General features: G+C 49.7%; 2 protein-coding genes across 2 annotated transcripts in view; one reads left to right on the forward strand and one right to left on the reverse strand.

Annotated features, from left to right (window-relative positions):
* PITRM1 (pitrilysin metallopeptidase 1) overlaps positions 1-14,708 on the forward strand; it is a 36,561-nt gene extending 21,853 nt beyond the window's left edge. Inside the window, exons 14-26 of the mRNA XM_005869526.2 lie at positions 4,334-4,450; positions 5,814-5,946; positions 7,169-7,289; positions 7,391-7,467; positions 7,708-7,873; positions 8,406-8,506; positions 9,807-9,927; positions 10,818-10,889; positions 11,449-11,561; positions 12,545-12,670; positions 13,598-13,743; positions 14,117-14,219; positions 14,298-14,708. Of these exons, the coding sequence (XP_005869588.1) occupies positions 4,334-4,450; positions 5,814-5,946; positions 7,169-7,289; positions 7,391-7,467; positions 7,708-7,873; positions 8,406-8,506; positions 9,807-9,927; positions 10,818-10,889; positions 11,449-11,561; positions 12,545-12,670; positions 13,598-13,743; positions 14,117-14,219; positions 14,298-14,391 (1,490 nt within the window). The 3' untranslated portion in view covers positions 14,392-14,708. The remainder of the gene's footprint in view (positions 1-4,333; positions 4,451-5,813; positions 5,947-7,168; positions 7,290-7,390; positions 7,468-7,707; positions 7,874-8,405; positions 8,507-9,806; positions 9,928-10,817; positions 10,890-11,448; positions 11,562-12,544; positions 12,671-13,597; positions 13,744-14,116; positions 14,220-14,297) is intronic.
* A 1,128-nt stretch (positions 14,709-15,836) lies between these two features.
* The window catches only part of PFKP (phosphofructokinase, platelet), a 70,240-nt gene continuing 58,507 nt past the window's right edge, over positions 15,837-27,569 (reverse strand). The window contains exons 17-22 of the mRNA XM_005869528.2: positions 21,865-22,029; positions 19,781-19,842; positions 19,315-19,426; positions 18,320-18,419; positions 16,332-16,434; positions 15,837-16,226 (exon numbers count right to left, since the gene is read on the reverse strand). Of these exons, the coding sequence (XP_005869590.1) occupies positions 16,082-16,226; positions 16,332-16,434; positions 18,320-18,419; positions 19,315-19,426; positions 19,781-19,842; positions 21,865-22,029 (687 nt within the window). The 3' untranslated portion in view covers positions 15,837-16,081. The remainder of the gene's footprint in view (positions 16,227-16,331; positions 16,435-18,319; positions 18,420-19,314; positions 19,427-19,780; positions 19,843-21,864; positions 22,030-27,569) is intronic.

The raw sequence follows: 27,569 nt of genomic DNA on the forward strand, positions 1-27,569 counted from the left end.
TCGCTTCAGTGCATGGCTGCCGGCCGCCATCTTGGCTGACAGTTAATTTGCATAAGGATATGCTGATTAGCCAATGGGAAGGGTAGTGGTCGTACGCTAATTACCATGTTTCTCTTTTATTAGTGTAGATATCATGTTTTCATTAATAATTTTTAAAATTATTTTTTAAATTTATTTTTCAATTATAGTTAACTCTATAATTGAGTTTCAGGAGTCTAACAGAGTAGTTAGGCATTTATATACCTTTCAAAGTGATATATCTAGTATCCACCTGGCACCATACAGTTATAACAGTATTATTAACTGTATTCCCTACACTGTACTTTACATCCCAGTGACCGTTTTTATAACTGGCAATTGGTACTTTTTAATACCTTTTTCTTCCATCGCCTGAATCCCCCTCCCATCTGATGACTATCAAACTTTCTCTGTACCTATGAGTTTGTTTCTATTTTATTTCTTTATTTATTTTTCTTTTTTAGATCCACATATAAGTGAAATATGGTATTTGTCTTTCTCTGACTTATTTCACTTAGCATAACACCCTCTAGGCCCACCCATGCTGTCACAAATGGCACATTTCATTCTTTTACTAGAGGCCCGGTGCACAAAAATTATGCATGGTGGGGGCGGGGGTGTCCCACAGCCCGGCCTGCACCCTCTCGCAATCCGGGACCCCTTGGGTAGGGTCCCTAGGTCTGGCCAGCGATCAGGGCCTATCGGGGCTTTCCTTCCCCCAGCTGCCTGCAGCTGGCCCCAACCCTGCTGCTGCCACTGCTTGCCATCTATGTGGCGCTGCTCCCCCTCCCCCCCACCACCGGTTGCCTCCCTCTGTGGGCAACAGGCGTGGGGTGCAATCGCGTGGCTGGCCTGGGCCTCCCTCTGCGGAGCGATTGCTGGCCTGAGCCTCCGTCTGCGGGGCGATCGATCGTGGGGCTCCGCAATCTATGGCTCTGCAGAGGGAGGCCCTGCCCACCTGCTGCAGCACTGCCGGCTGGGTAGCCTGGGCCTTCCTTCCTATTTGGGGTGATGGTGGGGCTCCCCCACCAATTGCATCACACCCGCCTTGGCTGGCCTGGCACCAGTACATGTCATAGCATGGTCGTCCAGACGGTCGTTCTGCTGTTTGGTCGTTCGGCTGATTTGCATATTACACTTTTATTATTATAGATGGCCAAGCAATATTCTGTTGTATATATTTCTCACATCTTTATCCATTTTTCCATGGATGGACACTTAGATTGCTTTCATACCTTGGCTATTATAAAGAATGCTGCAATGAAAATAGGGGTGTATATCTCTTTTAGAATTAGTGTTTTTATTTTCTTCAAATGAATACCCAGAAGTGAATTGCTGGCTCATATGATAGTTCCATTTTTAATTTTTGAGGAACCTCTATACTATTTTCTATTGCGGCTGTACCAATTTACAATCCCACCAATGGGGCACGAGATATCCTCACCAGCACAGATTATTTTCTAGGTTTTTTTTTTAGTAGTTATCCTAATGGGTATAATATGGCATCTCACTGTGGTTTTTATTTGCGATTCCCTGATGATTAGTGATGTTGAGCATCTTTTCATGTCTGTTGGCCATCTCATCTGTTCATGCTCTTTAGAAAAATGTCTATTCAAGTCCTCTGCCCATTTTTTGCTATTGAATTTTATAAATTCTTTATAGTTTGGATGTGAAACTCTTTAACAGATATATGATTTACAAATATTTTCTCCCATTCCCTATGTTGCTTTTTCATTTAGTTGATGGTTTCTTTTGCTGCGCAAAATGTTTTGAGTTTGATTGAGTCCCATCCATTTTTCATTGTACTGTTGGTGGGGTTTTTGTTTTGTTTTGTTTTTGCTGTAAGTAAGATTATATAAATTTCAGATATGCACCATTATAATTTGACATCTATGTACTCTGTGTATTTGTGCTCACCACCGAATGTCTAGTTTCCATTCATTACAGTGTATTTGACCCCTAACCCACTTCGTCTTCTCACACTCCTTTCTTGGTAACCACTGTTGTGTTGTCTGTGTCTATGGGTGTTTCTTTGTTTGTTTTTTGTGTGTGTTAGTTTGTTGCTTTCTTGTTTTATATTCCACATATGAGTGAAATCATATGGTTTTTGTTTTTCTCTGACTTACTTCGCTTAGTATAATGCTCTCCAACACATCCATGCTGTTGCAAATGACAATTAAATCGGTGAAGCCACAGTGGAAAACAGTATGGAGGTTCCTTAAAAGATTAAGAATAGATCTATCATGTAATCCAGTCGTTTTCTGGGTATTTACCCAAAGAAAATGAAAACACTAATTTGTAAAGACATATGCACCTCTGTATTGAAAGCATTATTTACAATAGCCAAGATATGGAAACAAACATCTTCCATTTTTACTTAAGGACATTTGTACAGGAGGTAATGCATGCCTAAGCAACGGAATATACACTCCCTGAGTGATCAGATTCCTGGCCTGGTCGTGGAGGTGTGTGCTGTTTTAAGGAAATAGTTACTCCAGTGCACACCTGTGTGTGAATGAATGGGGGCCTGTATTACAAAGGTGTGCTTTTATTTTACAGATCACTGCATCGTTCATTAAGTAGAACACAGTGCTAGTGCATTTAGTGGTTATTTCGTCTCAGTCTTACATGTGTACTTCAGCATGAGGAAGCAAAGTCCAGTTTAAAGATAAGCACCAAGGGAAAATGAGAATGGGAAATTATCTGATTTAAAACTCTAAATAGCCCTGACCAGTTTGGCTCAGTGGATAGTGCGTCAGCCTGTGGACTGAAGGATCTCAGGTTCGATTCCAGTCAAAGGCATGTACCTTGGTTGTGGGCACATCCCCAGTAGGGGGTATTCAGGAGGCAGCTGATAGATGTTTCTAACTCTGTATCCCTCTCCCTTCTTCTCTGTAAAAAATCAATAAAATATATTTTAAAAAAACCACTCTAAATAACCTTCCAGTTTAGGGGTGTCTATAATGTAACATATTAAGTACTATGAAGGGCCGTAGCCCCTGCCTTTGGGAGGGAGTTTACCTGGGAGCAGATGAGACGATGCCAACGGTTTCTGTGCATTCAGAAAGTAGCAGTGGATGTTTCAGAAGACAAAGGAGGTGGGCCTTTGAACTGTTTCAAAGGACTGTCAGGCAAAGAGGCAAAAGACCTTCAGCCCAAATGCACAGAAATAGAGAATGTCTGAGGGTCAAGGGGTTGGGTGACTTGGTTGATTGGGGTGGGGGTGACAAACCAGGTGAGGAGGGCCTTGGATATCCAAGAGGTTTGAGTGTAAGGTGCATGGAGCCACATCCCCCTGGTGCTGTGGGATGAGCTGGGGACGGGCCTGCGAGGGGAGGTGGGTCAGCCTGTACTTGGACCTGGGACCCAACCCTAGCAGAGCCTGTAACAAGCTGTCCAGAAACCCACCTCTGTCAGGGGCCAGTGTTGTGGTCACTGGCTCTCTGGCAACTTCAGGGAGGTGGACCTGGAGGTCAGGGCAGCTCAGCGACAACAGGGGATCGGTTATCTTGTGACATGATGCAATGTGTGTTTGACAGATTGTGCGGGCTGTTCACACGTGCACTACTCCGCTCTGTCCTTGGTCACGCACGGAGCCCTTTGGTTCCCTCCCGACAGTCAGTGGTCTGTGCAGACTCTGGGGAAGGGGAGCCTCTCCCCTCCAATCAGACCAGGGGCAGGCAGGCCCAGAGCATGTGTTTTGAGCATGTTTATAGTTGGGAAAGGGTATGCGATGGAACAGTAGTTTGAAAGCTCTAAAAATGAGTTCAGTCCATCTATCTAGCATAAAACCTGGGAGTCAGGGAACTGTCTGAGCAAAGTCCCACCCCCACCAGCACAATGGTTCCTTTAGAGCAGTGATTTTCAACCCGTGTGCCGCAATAATTTTTAGCACACACATGCAATACCTGACTGTTTAGTCAGGGGCACTGACCTCTTTTCCCTTAGGTTGTCAAATAAAAAAGTGGTAACCAACACAACAATAGCTGTCTGGTGTGAATGAATTGAAATTATACCTATTTTTTTTTTATCAGATGAGCAAAAAATTTTGCATGCTGCAGAGTTTTAGTAATTAGTTTATGTGCCGTGAGATGAACAAGGTTGAAAATCGCTGCTCTAGGTCATTGAGAGTGAAGATTAGGGAAGAGCCACCTGCAGTGCTTATGCTTCCGCTTCACTTTGGCCTGGCAGTGCTCACACCCCAGCACTCAGCATGGGTGGGTGCGAGTTAGCGGCAGAAGAGATGAATTACAAAAGACCTTTCGGTTATTATCTTCCTAAATGTTCATACATTTCCTCCCCTTCTTCCTCCTAGGTTTAGAATTACAGACTCAGCAAAGCAAAGCTCAGGATGCCTCATGTCTGCCGGCGCTGAAGGTGTCAGACATTGAGCCCAGAATCCCGTTCACTGAGCTGGCGGTGTCCCTGGCAGGTCAGTGAGCTCTGGCCGGCATGGTGCTCGGGCCATGTGAACCATGGGAGCACCCCTATGACTTTGTAGTCCTGCTCTTGATGCTTCCCTGGGTGCTGTTTCTGCTCAGTGACGACAGACTTCTCTACCCAGGAGGAGCCTGTCCTTGCCTCCCAGTGGGGGTGGTGGGCTCTGTTCCCAGCCTCTGGAGTCAGGAGAGTGTGAGTGATGCTGTGCTGCATTAGATGCAGCTCTTAAAGGGCTCAGGCAGCCTTTGAACCCCCGCCATCATGCTCTCCAGCTCAGCTGGCAGTCTAGGCCAGGGGACAGCCTAGTGTGGAGGGACGGGAAACGCCGCACAGTGCCTTGTGTCAAGGTGTGGGGAGCCAACAGGAGTTGCAGGCCCCTGGCATCTCGAGTTTCATCCTGGAGTTTCCTCCCTGGTCTGTCAGCAGCTTCTGGTTAGAAGCACAGAGGCCTCTCTGGCACAACGTTCCTTGTCGGAGTGGATATTCAGCTTCCACGTGGCAAGACATGACTTCATTGCTCTGTCCTGAGGGAATTCGGACGGCAGCCTTGCACTTTGACTTGTCTCCGCCAGTGTAGGAGTGTCGAGCGTGTTTGAGCATCACGTTGACTTCTGTGAAGCATCTGTCACTGGCCCTCTGTTTGTAACGGGGCCTGTCCTGTTTACCACGTCTGAGTTTTCGTGTGCATGTGCGTGCACATGCAAAGGAGATCCTGTCTTCTGGAAAGCGGGTTAACATCCCACTGATCTAATCCCCCACAGTTTGTGTTTGTCACTGAAAGTCATTAAGTGATTATTATCAGAATTGGTGGGGATAGGTCAGTCACCAGTGAGTACCTTAGTTCCCCTGCTGATTTAGGGCACTGTGCTAGGGATGTGGAAAGAGAACACAGAACGTCCCCCTGGGGAACTTGGGACCGGGGGTGCCGGGGGCTTCATGGTGGGGCCATCAGGTCCTGGGGAGGGACTTGTTAGGATGAGAGGCATCTGGGCTGGGTGAAGAGTGGGGTCTGTGTTGCAGGAATGACAATCCACTCTGAGTAAGGAGGTGAGGCGCACAGAGGCCAGCAGGGTCCAGCTTGAATGCCAGGGCATTTGTTGACCCGAAGCACACTGCTTCTCTCTCCTGATTCTTCAAAAAGCAAGGAGCTCTTTAGTATTAAAGACGGTTTAAATTTTACCATATAAAAGTACAATAGGGAAATTTGTCTAAATTACAGCAAATGAGTAGTATTTCTTTGCTGATATAAATTTTAAACCTCCACCCTTGAACAGCACGACCATTTAAAAAATAACTGACTGCATGATTGCAAGTGTAATGGTGAAAATTTGGAAGTTTAACGCCTCTTTCTCCAGCTGGAGACGTCCCTGTGCAATACTGCGCCCAGCCCACCAATGGCGTGGTCTACTTCCGGGCCTTCTCCAGCCTCAACACCCTGCCCGAGGAGCTCCGGCCCTACGTGCCGCTCTTCTGCAGCGTCCTCACTAAGTAAGACACGTTTGCACACTCAGCACACGCTTGTATATTTCATTGGTGGATATTCTCTGTGTTCCTTTTGTTTCAGTGCATTCATAATCTACTTTTTAGTGAATCATTTGTTTTTCATAATCCATAGCATTGTTACAGTATATAAAGGGTACAATATTTGTTGAGATTTTTCTTATGAAAATCACATTTCCTTACTAAGATATAGCACACTAAATATTTATAAGCCTTGGGTATAAGTGAAATTTTCAAAATATCTACCTCAGCAACTAAGCTCTTTAAGATTGTGAAAAGAATGATGGTTTTGCATCAGAAAATGTAAGTAATTAAGTCTGACATGTGGGCCTGGGATGTCCTTGAGCCGCCATGCCGTATGCCCTTGTCTGCGCTGGTTTTGTGGTCCTGTCATCCTGGGTGAGCAGATGCCTGAGCAGATTTGAGAGCACAGATGGGCATAGCACTGCTGCATGTCTGTCCTGTGTCCCTGTTCCTCTGCTGGCTCTCGGAGGTTGAGGGGGGCAGGCTGAGCGGGAGGTGATGGGAGCTGTCAGCTGGATTCCCTTCCTATAATCCAGGTACATAGAGGCTTCGAAGGGAAATCACCGCAGTAAATGGCTGGGCCCTGTGTCCTATATGCACAGGAGCTAAATGCACTGCAGAGTGACTGCACAGTTCCCTGCCCTTTAAAAAAATATGGTTCCATCTCTTTGTCCTTTTATGACTGTGGTCATTTTAATAAAACCTCACAGTGTCGCTTGGCTTAAATTACTTCTCTCAGTAGGAACAGCAGTTAGAATGTTTCTACCAAAAGCAACATCAGTGTAGTGATGACTTCAGCTTTTCTTAAAAATGCAAAAAAGCTTAGTTTTTAAATTACACCCCCAACACTACCAAATATTTGAACAGATAGTCTGTCGGATGTTTTGGAAGAACAGAGTAGGGAAGACACAGTGACCATTTGAAAGCCTAGCACTGGGAGCGCAGCTCAGCATTTTACGTTAGTGCTGGATAGCGGGTGTCTGGTGGACTGGACAGTGCTGAGTGACCCCCTGAACAGGAGACCCGGTTTCTCCTGGGGAGAGGGCCCGTGACGACTCAGCCTGCATGTACATTTGAGGTGTAAGAAGTTTGTACAGGCGTGGTTCTTGGATTGAGCCGAGCTTGTAATTCAAGGTGATGGGGCCGAGATCACATTGGTGATTAGGGAACTCCCTGCTGTTCACAGGCTGGGCTGTGGAGTCCTCGACTACAGGGAGCAGGCTCAGCAGATAGAGCTGAAGACGGGTGGGATGACCGCGTCTCCCCACGTGCTCCCCGACGACTCCCACCTGGACACCTACGAGCAGGTAACATTTGTTTCTCCATCACAGGGTGTTCAAAGGTTGGTTTCTCTGGTGTCTATTTTTTTTCTTTTAAATAATTTATTTTCTTTTCTTTCCTGATTTAGGGTGTATTTTTTTCATCTTTCTGCCTCGAGAGAAACCTACCAGACATGATGCACCTGTGGAGTGAAATATTTAACAGGTAACTTGATTTGCAGATATGTTAATGCTGTGGCCGTATCACAGGGCTGGTCTGAAGTGTGCTAAAGGGAGGTTTTACTCTCTGGTGGCTTGATTTCAGAGCCTAATTCCACTTGTAATTTCTATGGACTTGTAAAATTTCTCAGGATGTGTACATTGTCTGAAAACTTACACATTCTCCATGCTATTAAATGGGAACTGAGGGGGCTCCAGAAACTTAGCATACTCTTCCTGTCCATAGCCCATGCTTTGAGGAAGAAGAACACTTCAAAGTGTTGGTTAAGATGACTGCTCAAGAGCTGTCCAACGGAGTTCCAGACTCGGGGCACCTCTATGCATCCATCAGAGCCAGCAGGACCCTGACGCCCGCGGGGGACCTGCAGGAGACCTTCAATGGGATGGACCAGGTGATATGCAGAGGGGACCATTGGGTATTCCGGGTTAGCCAGGTCTTGCAGAGTTAATAAAATTACCTGGTACTAAATTATTTATATCTCAGAAAAGCTAACTCTCTAACTGACCAAATTTCATGAGGAACTACCCTCCCGTCTCTTCCCCCCATTCCCACCCCTCCCCAAGGCAGGCAGGTGCATCTGGCACAGTCACAGCACCATGGTTCCCCTATCGGGGCATCTGTCTGGTTTCCAGACTAGGGAGGAGTGTCTGGTCCCTGCTCTGCCCCAGTAGCTCCCTGCTCTGCTCGGGGTGTCTGCTCTATGTGCTGGTTCCTTTGGCTTAGGTGAGGTTGATGAAGAGAATCGCAGAAATGTGTCCCCAAGGCAGGCAGGTGCATCTGGCACAGTCACAGCACCATGGTTCCCCTATCGGGGCATCTGTCTGGTTTCCAGACTAGGGAGGAGTGTCTGGTCCCTGCTCTGCCCCAGTAGCTCCCTGCTCTGCTCGGGGTGTCTGCTCTATGTGCTGGTTCCTTTGGCTTAGGTGAGGTTGATGAAGAGAATCGCAGAAATGACAGACATCAGCCCCATCCTGAGAAAGCTCCCGCGCATCAAGAAGCATTTATTAAACTGCAACAATATGAGGTAGGGGTTTGTGGTTTGTTCTGAGCAAAGATAGTAATGATGCATCCAGTTTCATTGAGTGTAGCGTGGAGATGCTCTTCAAGTGAAGGTGTAGGTTATAGAATTGATTCTAGACTTCAGTGTTCTAATGAAGAAATTTCATATGGGAAAATTTCATCCTAGAACTGTGAGGTGGATTTACTGCAAATATTTAGTCATATTGCTCCTAAAAGTAAACAGCACGTGTTCTGTAAATGAGCCGTCCGTGAGACCCAGTGCAGTTAGCTTGCTCAAGACCAGAGTAAAAATGCAAAGTTCTTGTGAGATTAATTATGACACGATAGTTTAGGAAAACACCTAGTAGCAGAGCTGTCCACATACAGTTGGCCTGAAGCTCACAGGTTTGTGAGCGTGAGCAGAATGTAAAAATGATTGACATGTTGTGTTATCAGTGACACAGATTTAGGTTAGATTGTAGCTCTACATGGAGAGTTCCAGGACCTTCCCCGTCAGTTTCTTGGACTCGCCAGCAGGTTTCCCCAGACCATCTGGGTGGCAGGAGGGGAGCCTAAGCTTGGTGAGGGGCCTGCCCTGGGCAGAACTGACTGCCAGTTTCGGGCCAGAACGGACACTTGTACCCATAGTGCCTTAGGCAGCTAACCACTTGGACCTTCTGTTTCCTCCTCCATAAAACAATACTTTGAAGATTTATGGCAAAAAAGAAAAGAATGCATTGCAGTCAGTATAGTGCCTGGAATATAGTTAATTACTATAATGGTGTGTAATTTAACTGAAATAAATTTAGGATTCAGGGCCAAAAGAAGAAAAATACACTGTCAATTTACTGTATAGTTCCAATAACTCATAGTATTATCTGTGATTCTGTAGAATTTGGAAGGGTTATATAAAAATACATTTTTGAGAGAATAGGTGGCAACTTACAATTTCCTAGTTTAATGACCAGTTTACACCTGCAAACTGTTGACTTCCCTTCTAGACAGAAATTGCAGTTTCCAGTCTATGACAGTGTAAGTGTGAAGGTGTTGGCAGCTTCAGGGAAACAATATTTGGAGTCAGAAACGCTGTCTTTCATCTTGACAACTGTATTAGCTGTAAGCCATTGAAAGATAAGACAGGCTTTCTGATTACTTGAAAGCATTGTGGTGAAGTAGCAAACTGTGATATTTACATATTTGGCTACTGTTTCTTTTTAATATTTTTGAGCATTATTTTATACAAAAACAATATACTATCTCCTTTTTATTGTTATTTATACTAGATGTAGTAAGGGTTTCCTGTTCATACGTGATTTTTTAAACAGATGTGCAGTGAATGCGACCCCGCAGCAGCTGTCTCAGACGGAACGAGCAGTGGGAGACTTCCTCAGAAGCGTGGGGCGAAGCAAGAAGGAGCGGAAGCCGGTGCGCCCGCACGTGGTGGAGGTGAGAGCCCTCCCAGGGAAGGGCGCGTGCTGATGAGACCAGGTTGGGTGCGGCCCAGGGCTGACCCAGTTAGAAGTGAGTTCAAACCCTCTAATTTGGCCTTGTGCCCTGTGCTTCTGTTGTCCCTGGAGCGCTTGGGCACACTCTCCTGATGAGGCAGGACACTGGGCTCTGAAATATGCTCTTGTAAGAACAGCCAAAAATGGTGCCCTGAGGAGGCCCGTCCGGCTGCAGCTAGAGGCTTTCCCCCGACTCAGCAATGCACTGTAGGCTGTCGCTCAGTGGTTCTCAACCTTCTGGCCCTTTAAATACAGTTCCTCATGTTGTGACCCAACCATAAAATTATTTTCGTTGCTACTTCATAACTGTAATGTTGCTACTATTATGAATCGTAATGTAAATATCTGATATGCAGGATGGTCTTAGGCGACCCCTGTGAAAGGGTAGTTCGATCGCCAAAGGGGTCTCGACCCACAGGTTGAGAACCACTGCAGATAATCACATCTAGTAAGCGCTAGGCATGTGATTAACTTCCAGAGTGGCTCTGATCTCACTCACCTGGGTCAGCAGAGAAGCCTCACTCCTCACGCACAAGGCTGACAATATGCACATTCTACAGAGGATGAACTTTCGCTTTCCCCTTGGTTATGTCCATGTGATCCTCATCCCCAAATGGACCTGCCCCCCTGCCTCTCAGAGTCCCAGCTGAAGGGGTGTGGTGCCTCAGCTCCCAGACCATTTGAAAATCCATAGAAATCTATGTAGTTAAAACACCAAAGCAAATGCGCCCTAACACTTGTTATTAGCTCTGTGAGTTTTCTGGAATATATCATCTTAGCTATTTGAAGTGAATTTAGGATTTTTCTCATTTCTCTTGGAAACATTTTCAGAAAGCTGTGCCTAACGGATGTGGAGGAAGTGCACATGTTAGTGGATGCCAAGTCGTCAGAAAGCTGATCACAGTAAGTGAACACAGCCCTGTCATTTCAGAACCAGCCGGCCCAGTTCGACTCTGGATAGGCTGGTGGCCCATTCCAGGTTGCCAGTCAATGCCTCACTGCTGGCACGCAGAACCAGGGAGTCCTGTCTCTCGTCCTGGTGCCCATGAAGACCTCTGTGCCTCCACATGGTCTCATCACCATGCCTCTATTTTAACTTGACTGCCGAGTCAGTGTTAATTCACCAACTGGGCAGTGTTGTCCTGCCCACACACACAGCTTGGTGATCTGGGCATTGGGTTTGGCTCATCACAGAGAGGGCAACTGACTGTTCCTGGAGAGAAATGGAAAGGAAAGGAAAGCTCGCACAGTCAGTGACCGACAGAAATGACGTAGAACGAGCTGTTTCATTGTGGCTGTGTGGCGTGTTGTGATCGTCAGTGCCTTGCTCTCAGATGAGACCGTGGCTGGTGATGCCCACAGGAAGTAGGACATTCAGAAGTCCAGGTGGCACCTGTACGGGAAGCACCCGTGGGCCACTCCCCATGACACAGCCTGACCGGGCCTTCCCTTCCCTCCGCAGGAGCCCACTTTCACGCCCTGCCAGATGAAGACACACTTCCTGCTTCCATTCCCCGTGAACTACGTCGGTGAATGTGTCAGAACTGCCCCCTACACACACCCTGACCATGCCAGGTACAAACGAGGAGGGCAAGGAAACCACGACTCCAAGGAGGAGAGTCGGGGAGGGAAACGTGGTGGGTCCGAGAGACTCAGAAACATGCGGCTGCCCCGGCTCCAGAAGTGCACAGAGAAAATGAGTCACATTGCTCAGCGTTTCTGTCCGTTTATTTCCGTATCTGTAGGAAAGGGGCATGCTCTGTATGCTAGGCCATCAGGGTGGGAATGTGCATTTCGATGACTAGAAAGATGTAGTGAGACCATGAAAATGTTACAAGAGGTATCTGTGGGTAGTGGGATTATTGATCTCTTTTGCCTCTTTTTGTATTTTATAATTTTCCAATAGTGAATGTGTGTTCATTAGGTAACATAGAAGTAATAGAAGTTTCTAGAGAAAAACACGTGGAGGGCAAACCCCTGTGGGCAGAGTGGAGCCCGCCCGTGAGGGCGGCACAGCCACCCTGCCCCGTCTTTAGGAACATGCTTCTCCCTTCAGCTTCTCACCAGGCTGTGTCCCCTGCTGGGCCGAGTGCTCACACAGAGCAGGGCCGCCTGGACTCATGCGGATGGCAGTCACGGGTGTGGCCCCGCTCACTGTGCCCTGGGAAGGTGCTTTCCAGACCATCCTTTTCCTTCCAGGGCATCAGCTATTAGCATTCATACTGGAAGCTAGTGGGAACATAGAAAACGCACACTCCAACCAAGGGAAACCCTAGGGAGGATGCCTGTGGAAAGTTAGTCAAGAGCCTTCCATGTGCACGTGCACACACTCACACTGATGTGGGGGTCCGAGTTGTGGCTGCAGCTTTAACATGCTCCCTGTGGGTGGGAAGAGGTTAAGAGGGAGCTAGAAGTGTGTGGGAAGGTGTGTCCACTACCACCCGTCATTTAAGCCACTGCTTTATTTTTGTCTTCACCTAATTATACACTTGACATTTTTAAAAATTACTTCCTTGCCAGCCATGTTTTTAATTTGCATTCTTAATCATTTATTTCAGTCTGAAGATCCTGGCACGTTTGATGACTGCTAAATTCTTGCACACAGAAATTCGAGAAAAAGGTGGTGCCTACGGTGGAGGCGCTAAACTCAGTCATAATGGAATATTCACCTTTTATTCATATAGGTGAGCTTTTCTCTGACCATCTCATACATGTGGACACAATGTCATGTCACTGACAGTCACTGGCTCAAAATCATCAATATCATACCTCAGACAGTGGGGTGAGCATGAGAAACAATTGTTCCCACTTTCCCCACCTCTTCGGCATTTAACCACACCCAGCACTGTCCTTTCGGTTTTAGGGACAGCAGGAAGGAACAGGAAACTTTGTGCCTTAAATGAATCCTGGCACTTTGGTGACAAGCATATTTCAGTAGAAGGTGAACTGAGCAGTGTTCTGGCTGATGGAATTGTAGAGGCTGGGCTCCTGGCTCCACTGACTGCTTTTGCCCATTTAACTTTCTCTGCCTGAAGATACGCATCCTAATATTCTAGGGAAAGGACTCTTTGTGCCTCTGAGGCACTACTCTTTACCCCCTACTGCTGCAACTTCTGAACATTTCCTAGTGGCCGGGCTGGGAGCTGCAGCACAGAAACCACCACCTAAGGCCCCCGTCTCCTGGCCCCTGTAGTCTGCAGTATTGGGCAAAGGCCTCTGCAGCCCTTTCCACTGAGACGGTGCTGGGGCTCCAGGATTGGCCCAGATTGGGTGATTCAACTATTCTGAGTGCGTCCTTTGGAAAGGAGCGTTTTCATTTAACCTTTCTTAGTGTTTCTCCATGAGTCTTTCATTCAGTCCGATGTTTCCTCCCAAGGAAGTCGCAGTGGGTGCATTTAATAACCTGGTGTGAGGCTGGGTGAACAAACCCCATCTTCAAGGGCAGGGAGAGGGTCAGACGGCCTGTGGCCAGGTTTAAATTTCCAGAGTGTTGATTTTTGGACTAAGCATAAAGTTAATAGCTATAAAGTGTTGAAGCTGTGAAGTCAGCATGTGATTATTGCTTATTTTTTTGTGGTAAATGTGAGTAACTAACTCTTCGGGTCTCCCAGGGATCCACGTTCCACAGAAACACTCCAGTCTTTTGCGAAGGCTGTGGACTGGGCCAAGTCTGGGAAGTTCTCACAGCAGGACATTGACGAGGCCAAGCTCTCCGTATTCTCTGCTGTGGACGCTCCTGTGGCTCCTTCGGACAAAGGTACGTGGAGTAGAAAACACAAGCACCTGGATGGATGGTGCGACCAGACAACTCCAGGCTGAGTTCCCGAGATGAGTACCCATCTCACCTCACCTCCCGCCGCCGCCTCCTTTGTGACACGCCAGTGTCCACCTTGAGAATGAGCATCTCGGTTGGCTGCTTGAAAGGGGTCGCATTTCACCATCTCAGAGCTTCAGTGACTGCCAGTGCCCTGGGCAGGGGCAGAGACCATCCTGACTCGGCCCTCACTCATCTCCATCCTCTTCCCCAAAGGGCCTGGGTCAGGGTCAGCCACCTAGGAGCAGGGTCTGTGGAACGGTCAGCCGCTGCATGCTGTCCCTGCCAGCTTCCCCAGTCACCTGTGTTCCTTCAGGGCTGGACCACTTCCTATACGGCCTCTCAGATGAGCTGAAGCAAGCGCACAGGGAACAGCTCTTTGCCGTCCACCGAGAAGGTCTCATTGACGTGAGCAACAAGTGAGTACGGTCACGTGGCCTGAAGTGTGAACCTGCGGGCGGCTGATGTGGAAACAGTCCTGACCCCCACCTTTTCAGGTACCTCGGTGTCGGGAGGAGCACCCACGGGCTGGCTCTGCTGGGACCAGAGAACACGAAGATCGCCAAGGACCCGTCCTGGATCATCAGATGACAAGGAGCTGCGGCTGTGCTCGGGACACGGCTAACGCGGCTCACAGGCCCCAGAGAAGCAAGCCGAGACAAGTTTAATTTGGAAGGTTTTTCCCAAATATCTTCCTCATTTATTAATCTTAAAATTTTGCCAAAGGTATGTATGTACTTGCCTGTCAGGTCATCCCCAAACTCTTCTATCTTAAAGAAGTGGGTGATCGTGAAGAAATGGAAATAATCATGTATTAAATGCCAGAGATGCACAACTGTTGTAAGACTTTCTGATAATGATAGAACATTTATTTAAATACTTAAAATAAAAGGCAACTCTGACCTACCTGTGCTTTAGTCATTTTAAATGACATTTTGCTAAGTCGTTCTTAGGACCTCTAATAAAAAAATGAGTGAAATGAATAAGTGAACAAAGGTATGCCAACATCGTTTATAAAAAAGTGTGGTCACACCAAGGACCTGGGGGAAATTCTGGACAGACACACCCTCAGCAAGGCAGCCTGATGGGATCCCTTTCGAGAGCTGGTGTGTTTGGTGTTAATAAGCATTAACTTGTTCCCATTTTGTCTTTACTGAAGGGCTCTGTCTCATCTGTTGCTCACTTTACTTTTTTCAGACAGAAAGTGAACTTCTCATTTTATCCTCACATCCTAAACTCGGCCACCGGCAGAGCGCCTTCTGTGTTGCGCAGTTGCTGTGCTGCGCGTTCCACAGACGAGTTCAGTGGCCACTGCGCCCAGCAGGGCTGTCCACGCCCTTTCCAGCGGGCTTGGATGATCCTTAGCATTTTTAAGCAATCAAGTATTTTTTAGTTAAGGTTTGTACATTTAGTTAGACACACTGCTCTCGCACACCTAGTAGACTACAGTGTAGTGTAAACATAACTTTTACGTGCACTGGGGAGCCCAGAATTTGTGTGACTCGCTTTATTGGGACACTGGCTCTTTTGCGTGGTCTTCCCGTATTTCTCATCATCCGCCTTCTCTGCTGTGCACGACTCCTTCCCCCACGGCTGGTGGGCAGGCTGGTTCCTCTCACCCCAGACGAGAGCAGAGGCTGGAGAAGAGGCAGAAATGCTTTTCCCTCCAGACACTAGGTGACATGTCTTACCCTCCTCAGTGCACAGCTAGGACTGAGGTCGAGTGTGGAAGCTCACCTTCTTCCCGACGCACATGTTCGTGGTGTTTTTAAAGGAGCCCGTGTGGCCGGAGTTGGTCACCTCCCCTGGGGTCCTGGTCTGGGCCTTCTCTGCTCACCTGCCATGTACCAGGTCTGTGTGTCACAGCATTGCCTTTCCCTTTGTGACTGCTTCGTGCAGCCTACTTCACTGATCCCTATAAAAATACATGAATAGTATCTGCCCACGAAACTGCCTGCCAACCTTTGGTAGCTGCCCCCAGATCCTGAGGTTTAAATGCCTACTGAAAAAAATCAAAGGCACTTAGTACCGTGGTCTGAGTTTTAGCCAAATGTTTAATTCCACTGGGAATGCATATGGTAAAGCAGGAGACAGCGTGTGACACAGCAGACAACTCACTGGAGGCTTAGGATCCAATGGGGATGTGAAGGGTACAGGGCGGTGCTGTGTGATTGGGGATTAACGTCCACAGTACTCACATAAAGTGCTGATAAATAACATACGTGTTACAAAAATGGGCGGTAAACAGGAAGTCCGAGGAATCGCTGGCGGGCAGTGGCGCCTAGATGGCTGCAGGCTCCTCGGGGCCGGTGTGAACGTGCTCCAACTGGCTCATGTCAGAGACCTCATAGCTGGCCTTGTACTTGGCCAGGATCTTCATGAGGGGCCGCAGCTTCAGCCACCACTGCTCTTTGGGAATTCTGTGCCTGCGGATGAGAGGGGCAGGGGTGAGAACAGGGACTGTGACGGTGGCGTCCCTCTGTCCTTGACTCTTGTCCCCATTCCTTCTACCTGCAGTAAGGTTTACTTACTCAAAGTCTGTCTTCTCCTTCAGCTCTGCCACAGGCTGGAAAAGAAGGTTTCTTTGGCATATTCCCAGCACACAGACGGAATCATCGTTTACAAACTTTCTTCCTATAAAGGACAGAAAGTGACCTGAGAATGGCTGCTTGGTTGTGTGGGAAGGTCAGGTGAAATGGCCAGTGAGGCCAGCAAAGTGGCCAGAGAAGGTTTGCTGACAGGAGGGAGCAGAATCCTGTGAGGAGATTGAAGAATTGGGACTTCTCACATCCTCCCTGGGCAGAAGCCAGACTCCCAGGATCCCTGGGGCTGTGACGAGGTGGGCGGAGAACACCCTGTGAGTCCCCGTCAAGATTCGGGGAAAGAGGCAGAGATGATGGGGCACCCTTGCTCCACATTAGCCCTGAGAGGAGCTGTTCGCTGTGCTTGGCAGTGAGACACCCCATGGGGAGTAAGGGGTGAATGCATAGCTCACCAAGTACTGGGCTGGGAAGATTGGCTTAAACTGCAGCAGGAGTTCAGGTCCATGCTAGTAAGAAAGTACACTCATGACTGCACGTACTGTGAGCAGCTGGGAATTAGTGAGGTAAGCTTCCTTAGATGACAGTGAAAAGAAGAAAATAAATCCAGGTTTATTTTTATGGGATGAAATATAAAAGTAGAAGTTAATGTAAAAAATATTAGTAGAAAAAAAAAATCAAAGCCAGTTCTTGGAAGACTGAATTTAGTTTGAAACTTTACATCTCTGTGTTTGCATAAGTCAAACACTGGAAATACACATAAACACACAGATCTGGGAAGATTGGTCAAGAAAACGGAGGGGAGGGACTTACAGGTACCAGCACAATAACTAATCCTGCAGTGATGGGACCAGAAGGGCTACAAGCATCAAAAACAAAAGAGGACATGATGAAAATCTTCATGGCAAAGTTTTTGAAAATTTAGATGAACTTGAAAAGTTCCTAGAGGACGTAACTTACAAAAGGGATGCAAGAAACAAACATGAAAAAAAGACCGACAAAAATGAGCAAACAAAAAAGAAACACAGATAATTCTATAAACAGTAAAGAAATTGAGCAGGTCAGCCTCCCCTGTCCTACAGAGAAAGCTACAGAACCTTTGATGGAGGCGTCTGGAGTTTATTAACATCAAAAAATGAAAACATCTTACAAATTATTTCTGGGAGGAACGCCCCGACTGAGAAAGTTAGGACAAGCCTGACCTAGCACCTGACGGACAGGATGAGCAGGAAATGGCCGAAGCAAAAACCCAGACCAGCTGGGGTTGGGGGGTTGTTCCCCAGGAAGGCAAAGTGGGCTTAACACTAGGAAATGCATTTAAGACTTAAATGACCATGCCATATGATGCAAAAAGTGTGTAAGATCCTTTCATGATTGAAAAGTATGTAGTGAACAGAGTATCCAAGAGCAAGCGATAAATAGCAGGAAGAATGAATGACTTCAGTTAAATGTTACTAAGAATTTGTAGTCCCAAAGTATTGAAGGCATTCCCTACTCAAAGTGGGACTAATAACACCCTGGAAGGTTTGATCAGACAGTGAACTCTGAAGGAAGTGGCGGGATGGTTACACATCCGACGTTATGCTGAGGGGCGGGGAGGGTGGAGTATGGGAGCGGCACACACTTAGGTGGAGGGGAAAACAGTCTGGATACCTCTGCTCCTTCCTTGCCTGCTCTAAAAAGGAGTCGTGAATGAGTCAAGGAGAAAATCTGAAAGTATCTTCAGGGCCAGTCCAAAGTGGTCCAGGTGGCAAAGGGAGAAAACAAGGAGAGATCACATCGTAGGGTCTTGCAGAGGAGCCCACATGTGAACAGCAATTTTACTAAGAAGAGTGTCACTGATGACCGATGCCTCCCATCTCTAATCAGCGGGAATAAAGCATTTCGTATCCATCCAACCGTGAATGTCGTATCTAGCAACCATGGAGTCTGGTAAGAGTGAAAGCATCATGTGCACAGGCCACCCCGCCTCTCGGCACCTTTTCCTTGCGCCTCCTTCAGCTTCCCCGTGATCCACTGCATGGCCCGGGCGGAGATTTTGGTTCCAAAGTTTCTGTCAAATGGGGAAGGCGCTCCTCCCTGTGGGTGGTTAGTTACATGTTAATTAAACAACCACACCTTCCTGGCTGTTTACTTTAAAAAATGAAGTAGAAATAAAATAAATTACTATTCAACAAAGTTCACATCACGTTTGTAAATATGGGCTTTGAAGGTTTGTTTTGTTAAATTTTACCTCCTTGTGCATAGTTGGGACCAGACAAAAGCAAGCCCGTGACTGCTGCCCACGAGGCTGAGCCTGTGAGGTAAGTACCACAGCGCTTTTGTCACCTTCGGGTCGGCATCATTTTAAATATTCTTTCAGGATTCCTTAACCTTATTTTGGGATGGGGAAGGGGGTCCCACTTTCCTTTCACAAAATACACACCTGCCTAGCATTGCGTCATAGATTCAGGAGATTCAGGGACCCACGGATGTGAACAATGGGCCCAAAGTTAGAAGTTCCTAGGACACAGGAGGGGTCAATGGTGATGGGACAAGGACAGGAGTGCGGTCAGGAGGCGGGGCCTGTGCTTCCAACCCACCCTGCTTGTCATCCGGGGCACTTACAGAGCGCGCCCCGGGTTCTTTCCACCTTGCTCTGATTCCATGCAAATCTCAAATAAGTATCACTTGTCTGATGTTCCTATTTGGATGCTTATTTTTGCCCAATATTGAATGAGACACTTTGAATAAGGTTTTCCAGTTAATTGATATTCCTATATGAAAGTTGACCATTTCCTTAAGATGACCATCTACCCAAATTTCACAACGGAATTCCTAAAGCTGGTGATATCTGGTATGACTTCTAACTGGAACTGGAACATAGTTCAGATGTTTTTAATCATCCATCTAAAAGGAAGTCACATGACTAACAGCTCCCCTTGCTGTTTTGCGGGACTGGGGCCATTCGTGAGGGATGGAGTGCCGGCCCTACCTGCTGCATGTGGCCCAGCACGTTCTTCCTACAGTCGAACACCCCTTTGCCCTCCTCTGAGTAGAGCTGGTAGATGAAGTCGGTGGTGTAGTTCTCGTTGCAGTTCTCGTTTCTGAAACGGGAAGCACGGGCTCAGGGCTGGGGGCGCCTGCCCCGCGGGCACTGAGAGGACATTACAGCCGCCTCAGTCCTGATCCTGTGCACGACTGCCCACATTTTCTTCTCTTTATAAATATCAGCGGTGTAGTTTAAGTAATTACAAAGCAAAAATGAATTTTTAAAGATTACCATCCACTCATTTGAGTATATGCAAGTTTTTCGCACAAGCCCAGCATCTCCGCTGCGTCCTCCCAGCAGGACCCAGGATGGTGGTGGAGAAGCAGGGCCCGCCCACCCCGACCCATTTTAGATGGCAAAGTGGGTGATTTCTGAGAAGCCAGGTCTTAGATGAGAACTGATCTGTTACCTGACCACAAGGCCCCTCTGAATGCAGGTCTTCATCTTCTCTGTCAGGTGCTCCACATTGGACTAGGAAAGAGTGCTACATTAGTCACACCGGAAACCTACTAAGCACCTACTGTGTGCCAGGCACCGCGCAACCCTAACTGCTGAACGTAGCAGCTGCTCCTAGCTGACATTTTGGTGGCGAGCACAACAGAAAATACATCAGGTAGTCTACGGCCATACCACCTGAACACCCCCGATCTCGTCTGATCTCGGAAAATACATCAGGTAGTGACAAGCCCTGCGGTGAAGATTACAAGGTCATGTTATTGGGCATATGTAGGGGGTGGAGCTCAGCTTCCATGGGAAACACTTTCCAAAATAGGTTTCCATCCTAAAACCTTAATCCGTATATTCTGTGTCCTTGCCTAAACTTATAAATTTATTTTATTGCTTCTTACCTATTTTCATGACAATATTTTTTATCTTGGAGGAAAATATCTGTCACCTCACTTTATATAGAATCTCATACATATGGTTGCCTAGCGAGCATTTCCAGGCCAAGAGAAATTTTTCTAGACTCAAACTTGTGCACAAATTCCCTAAGGAAAGGAATACTGTATCTTGAGAGAAAAAAAAATGCAAAAAATGAGATATATACATACAAGCAAATCCCATTCATCACGACATTTGTTAGCACCTACTTCGTGCCTAGAGCGATGGCATGGGATGGTGAGGCACTATCTTTAGGCAGGTGTGTGAAGTATAAATGTTTAATTCAATGTTGAAGAGAAATTCATAGGTCAAGATTTAAGAAAAATCACAGATAAGTAAAAACATCAAGTATCTCTCTACTTGATTTATTCGGTACAAAAGTAACAAAATCATAGCTTTTACAAAGTTGTTTTATTTGTGCTTTTGTGTATTTCAGTTGTGTTTACTGATCAATGCCTGTCCTGAACAGGCTGACCTCCAACCCATGCCTGGGCTGAGCGACCAAACTAACTAGTGCTTGCCCCACTAGCCTCCACTAAAAGCTGGGAGCCCTGGGAGACCCTTATCCATTTGGAAGAATAGCCATCGTGATGTGACCATTTAAAAGCAGCAGGGACACCCGAGTGAGCCCTCATGACAACCCTACTGGGACTGTGGGGTGCTGATGGCATGTCAGTGTGGGTCCCTCGACTCCATCATTGGTCCTACTCTGGCAGGGGTGCTGGGTGAGCAGGCTGCCCTGTGTATATATGGGAAATCTCTAATGTGAACCGAAAACTGCTCTAAAATAAAATCGGTTAATGAAAAAAACAAGGAAGTGAGCTGCAGGGAAGGGCAGGAGGTAAGTCTGGTTCCCATTTTGTTTATGGTTGGCAGTGCCCACCAAGTGCATTAAGTCCACTGCTGTGTCCCACACAGGGCGGGGGGCGCCACACGTTCCCTCATTAAATCCCACACTTCAGTGGACAGAGCTGCTTGTCCTGTGGCCACTGGGCTCCAGGAAGGGGGTTAACCACTGTGACCTTCCCACACTGGACCACAGGCACTGGAAGCCTCGGGAGCCCAGTGCTCATCCTGGGAAGCACTCGCTGCCCTTGTCAAATGGCTACAGAAACAGTGGCTGCTCAGTGGAGGGAACTGCGCAATCCTGGGTGAGTGGAAGCCGCCTGACCCATGAGCTCATGCTATCACTGCCCAGAGAGCTCTAGCACAGAGTCAGTGCATCTGCACACAACCTGGATTGGGGCGAGGGGTGGGGGGACGGGGTGGGGGTAGGTCGCTGTAAGTGCCTATGACCTGGTGTATCGCACCATCTAAACAACAGGGTTGGGGAGTGGCTCAGTGGTTGAGCATCAATCTGTGAACCAGAATTGATTCCTGGTCAAGGATTGATTCTTGGTCAAGGCACATGCCTAGGTTGTGGGCTTGATACCTAGTGTGGGGTGTACAGGAGGCAGCCGATCAATGATTCTCTCTCATCATTGATGTTCCTATCTCTCTCTCCCTCTCCCTTCCTCTCTGAAATCAATAAAAAAATAAATAAATAAAAACAACAACAACAACAACAAAAAAGGCAGCACTGAAGGACTCGGAGACAAGCACACCACGTACCTGCAGGTCTCGGATGTCAAAGGGCTCCTCGAAGATGTAGGCGGCGTCCGCACCGGCCGCCAGGGCCCCCATGTTAGCCAGGTAGCCGCAGTAGCCGCCCATGGTCTCGATGATGAACACGCGGCGCTTAGTCCCGCTGGCGGACTGCTTGATGCGGTCGCACGTCTGGACACAGAGAAGGACGGGTCATTCCAGCACGTGGCCGGCCGGTGCTGGGACGGGAGCAGCCAAGAGCCCGGCAGGTCCTGAGTGTCTGCCACACGGGCAGAGACGGCCGGCCTCGGTCTTGGCCTCAGTCACTAGGAAGTTCTATTTGGTTTTCTTCTAAAAGGCTCCCCAAGCCCGGCCGGTGTGGTTCAGTGGTTGAGGTCAACCCATGAACCAAAAGGTCGCTGGTTCAATTCCCAGTCAGGGCACATGCCCAGATTGCGGGCTTGATCCCCGGTAGGGAACGTGCAGGAGGCAGCCGATCGATGATGTTTCTCTCTCATCAATATTTCTCTCTCTGTCCCTCTCTCTCCCTCTCTCTTTAAAAATCAATAAAAAATTAAAATAAATAAATATAAGCCCCCCCCCCAATTACCTTTGGGTTTGATCACCCTCAACCTACGCCAGGGCACCTCTACTGAGGTGGACGGTGGCTCTTAGACAAAGGCCCCACGAATCTTCCAGACACATGGATGGCAGGTCTCCTAAGGAAATGTCAGCCATCACCCTCTTCAGGACACAGAGAAACCCACACGCTGCCACCAGGTTGCTGTCCTCTCTTCTCAAGCCTACCAAGCCTCTAACCAGTTCCGTCAATGAAACACTCTGATGCAACCCTTGCCTTCCCCAGCATTGAGTCACATCACCTTCTTCCTCGAGTATTTCAAAGCCTTCCTATGGACCCCCCGGGGCAGCCCACTCCAGCGCTGTCCTGCTGGGGGCCCTCACACACACTGCCCGTGGTGGGCTGGATAATGGCCCCCAGGTACGCAGAGGGAGGGCTGACCAGGGACAGGTCAGGTCACACTGAAGCAAGATGCTGCCTGCAGGCCTCGCAAATGAGAAAGGATCACAGGCCACGCTCGCAACAAGGGCAGCTCTAGGAGCCAGAAGAGTAGAACAGGTTCTCCCAGAGCCGACGGAGGGTGCACGCCTGCCAACACCTTGGCCTCAGCCCAGTGAAATCCTCTCGGTCATCTGGCAGCAAAGGAGCCGGCGTCGGCCCCTTCCTGTCTCGTCAACGTGACCCAGACGTGAGTGTCATCCATCAGGAAAACCGCCTGACCGCCAGGACGAGACAGCTCCCAGGCAGGCTCCCCTGACACTCATGCCTTTCTTCACAAACCCCGCCTCAGCCCACCTCCTGCACCTTCCGTATAATCATTTGACCTGGGCTGTCTCCCATGCTGGTCACAGGCTGGGCTCATATGCCTGGGACACAATTGGGGCTCCGTCCATATCTGGCAGTGACTGGAATCAAAGCATCCCACCCATCCATCAGCCAGTGGAGGCTGTGGCACGGACTCCTGGGACTAAACCATCCTGCATCTCCAGGGAAATCACAGGGGGCTGGGGAGTGGTGGTCCTGAGACCAGGTGTCACGAATCTTTGGGGGCAAGAAGGGGAGGTTTGTACACAAAAGTATATCGACTCGGCCATTTCACGTGAGTACTTTGCGTCACCTGTGAGAGCATTCTGATTTCCACACACGGGGCCAGTTGCTGTCACTCCTCACTAGGCTGTCAGTTCCTTAGGTGGAACCTCACCTTCCCTTAATAATTAATTACAGTAATTAATTATTCCAGATGCAGCACATGCTTTGTAATCTCTAGGAGCTGCAATGGGAGGAGGAGAGAGCACCAATGAGGGCAATTCTGGTCTGATGCAGGCGGGGGATGGACCAGACAGGCCCCTGAAGGCCCGCCTGCTGCAGGGCCAGGGCCAGGGCCAGGGCCAGGGCCAGGGCGGAACCCGAGGGTGCTCCCTGGGGGCTGGGATGGAACAGGGCTGCACACATGGGCGGATGCCCAGGTTCCCCGCCCCGCCCCCCCCCCCCCCCACAGTGTCAGCAGTGGCCGCTGGCCAGCACCCTCCGCCGCTGCTTGCAGCTTAGGCACGCCGTTCCTGACTCCTCCCTCTGCATCACCCTGGTTGTGTCTGAGGGTCCAAATTCCTTTCTTCTAAAAATAGTACGGTATTCCAGCCAGTCTCATTCAGTTACTAAAAGCAGTCCTGACAAGTGAGGGGGTGGCACGTGGTGGGGAGGGGCTGGCTCTGGGTGAGAGGAAGGAATCAGGGAGGGCAGATGCTCCCGCCTGGCCTGGACGCCCCACCGGCTCCACCAGCCCCTCCAGCCTCTGGTGAACCTTGACCCCCTCCAGTGGCTGACAGACGATTCTCCGAGAGAAATCTTTGGGTCCTGTCCCACTGGAGGAAAAACCCCATGTGACAGGTCCAATGCCGCTAACGTTGCGCCACACTGGACTTATAAAAATGCAAGTCGAATGTGAAAGGATAAAGTGGCACTTGGAATGGTGCAAGATAGAAAGGACTCTGTGGATTTGTAGATTTGTCAGTCCTGTCCCGTTAACGGGCTAGGAGGTGGCCTCCCATGACTTGGGCTCCCAGGAGGAGGAGCGTAGGCTGGACTTGGGGTCCAGACCAGGCTGGCCAGGGCCAGGAGGGTTCCCCCCGCAAAGCGCACACCAGTGGCAAAGCTGAGTGACATGCAGGTGCAGCTGAGGGCAGAAGTGGGATGGCAGCGGGAGATGCTGACGGTGCCCGCAGAGGCGTGAAGGGGGCACCTGCAGCCACCAGCACCCAGTGACTTCTCCAAGGGTGGCCAGTGACTGCTCTAAGGGTCTGTCTATGAGAGAATTTTACCTGAAAGCAGCAACTGCAAGGCCCATTGGAGCCTCCGGCTTGGGATCGAGGCCATCCCCCTGCTGGAGGCTGAGGGCAAGCCCACCTCCCGCCACAGCTTTGTGAGAAAAGGAGCAAGAAGCTCAGGCGTGCCCATCAGTTCGAGAGCAAGAAACTCCGGGGAGTGGGCCTAATGCCAGCCCTTCCTGTCCTCTCCCCGCATCCTCATTTGGCCTCAGAGGGGCTGTGCCACTCAGCGGGGCCCTGAAACGGAGTCAGGGCTTTCACGAGACGTGATGGTTTGGAGGAGGTGTCAGTGCCACTGCCAGGCGGTCACCGTCACGGCCCTGCTTGGCCGCTTTCCTCTCCCTGTGGGGGGAGGACCACGCCCACAGCAGAGGCCTTGTGCCCACTCACCAGCCGCGCACATCTGACAATGACCAGGGCCTGACACTGAGTGGGCACCGGGCGGGTTGGAGCTCGGGAAGGGGCATCATTCCAGGGACGGAACTGGGGTGCCGGAGCATCTACAGAGATGAAGGTGGGAAAACCGCCCTGTCATGGAAAGTGTGACATAACCTCCCACTAATGGAACAAAAGGGAGTGATCATAAATGTGGCTCCTTCATTCGGGAGGCTGGCCAGGTCTCCCCTCTCAGTTTCCACTTGAGTTCATCCCGGCGGCAGTGCTCCCGGGGAGGAGGGCATCCGGGAAGCAGCCCCAGGGGAGTCCTTACCTCCACCAGCGAGTCCAGGGCAGTGTCACAGGCCAGGCTCAGGTCTGTGCCTGGGACACTGTTGCTGATGGTGGCAGGCAGGATGCAAATGGGGATGCAGAACTCCTGGTGGCTGCCCCGTGCCTGCACGAACGTGAACGTGATTGAGCTCTGGGAAGCCTGAAGCAGCAGTGAGGGGGCCAGCAGGCGGCGGGCGCCTCACCTGCCATGCGCAGGCGGGCGAGCTCCTTGTGTGTGTCAGTGGGGAGAGAACTACGGCCAGTGCTGTGCGGGCGCAGGGCAACCTGACCGGGCCGGGCACAGGCCTCGGCACAGGGACCACCAGTGCAGGGGTGTGGGGTGCTGGCCTTGGCAGGGTGCTCACTGCCCAGCACGGACGCAAGCAGGAGGCAGCAAAGCAGGGCCGAAGCGGCACTGGGGTTAGTGGCGGGCGAACAGCTGGTCTTTCTAGGCATCTCCAAGGGGAGGCAAACCAATTAGGGCCTGGCCAGTCTGGGGACTTCCCGCAAGGAGTGGGGCGAGGCCCTGCCCATTAGGACTCTGCAAATGACCCCCATCAGTGAGGTGGCCACCATGTGGCCATGTCCTGTCCTCTGCTCTGTGCAGGGGGGACCGCCCCCGCATGGCCCTTTGCAGTGCTTACACAAGCAGCATGGAGGAGCCCGAGCCCCAGGTCGCTCTGGGACCCCAAGGAGAAAGTTTGGCTCTGATGTCGAAAAAGCCAGCTGTTCTTGGGGACATGCAGAGATTTGGATCACCTGCCTCCAGTGTTAGACAAAGCAGTTCATTACTACATAGGTCTACTGTCCACCATCCCCGCGTCCACGGAGCTCCAACACAGCCAGCGTTTGGTGGACATGTGTGGGCCAACAGCCCCTTGTATGGTCACTATTTATCCCCCTCGTGCAGCCAGTGCGCACAGCAGGAACGCCACTTGGAAGGCAGGCCGGGACGCTGCTGTCCTATGGTTCTCTGAAACGAGTCACCTGTGGCCTGGGAGTGAGTGGATGGTGGGCCTGCGGCGGTTTAGTCCATGGAGCCAAGAGGAAGGTGAGGGGGTCACTCACCTGCCTGACGGCTCCTCTGTCATCACCCGCCCTCCCTGTGTTGCCTCAGGGTCTGAGGGGAGACACGTGACAATGGCATGAAGTGACCCCGGACACTGGAGCTGTCTACTCCGAGAAAAGAGATTGGATGGATTTATAGGGAAACAAGCCTGGATCTCTTCCCTCACAATTCCGGCTGTCAGCAGGGCTGTGACTGCGGCTGCCTCCGCGGCCTCAGGGGCTGCACAGAGCTCAGCACACGGCACTGTGTTCTGGCTGAACAGTGTCTGGCTCTGGGGTGGACAGCCCCCATTGGAAAGCCCGAAGCCACAGCTCTGGCCCGGACACCTGGCCCCTTTCTGACGGGTAAGTGCACTGACAGCAGGTTCCCGCGACGCACCTGTGAGCTAAGTGCTGGCAAGAGAGAATGGCTGTGAGGACGATGACTCAATATGCAGAGACACAACAGCTGATAACCTGAGGCCCTCTTGGGGTTCTCACCTTGAGCACCTTTGGCATTCTGGGCCTGAATCCAAACCTCCTGAGAAGGACTCAACCTCATTTTGGCTTTAACAAAACAGAACTCTGGAAGAAACAGCAGTTTCTACACACTGTGCCCATACCTTGGTCCGTGCAGCCCCAGGGTACCCTGAGCGGGCCCACAATGGGGCATCCTGACTTCCCATCGTCCCAGATCACCAACCAGAACCAGAACCGTGGCACCACCGAGACCACCTGGCTCACCTGGCAAAGGCGGCCTGGCCCATCACCAAGGCCAGGGATTGAGCCTACAACCTAGATATGTGCCCGTGATTAGAATTGACACCCGGACCCTTCAGTCCATGGACTGACACTCTATCCTCTGAGCCAAACCGGCTACGGCTGGTTCCACATTTTCAACAACATACATGTAAGTATTACTTCCTCATAATCCGGGGGGGGGTGGGGATTCTTTGTAGCAGAGGAGCCTGGAATTACAAAGCCAGAGAGTCCTGTGTGGGTGCCTAAAGTGGGTATCAAATACTACAAGGAACAGAGGCCAGCCTTGGCAGGATCGGCAGAGACGCTGGTCA

This window comes from Myotis brandtii, unplaced genomic scaffold (genome assembly GCF_000412655.1).
Source record: "Myotis brandtii unplaced genomic scaffold, ASM41265v1 scaffold297, whole genome shotgun sequence".
Taxonomy (NCBI): domain Eukaryota; kingdom Metazoa; phylum Chordata; class Mammalia; order Chiroptera; family Vespertilionidae; genus Myotis; species Myotis brandtii.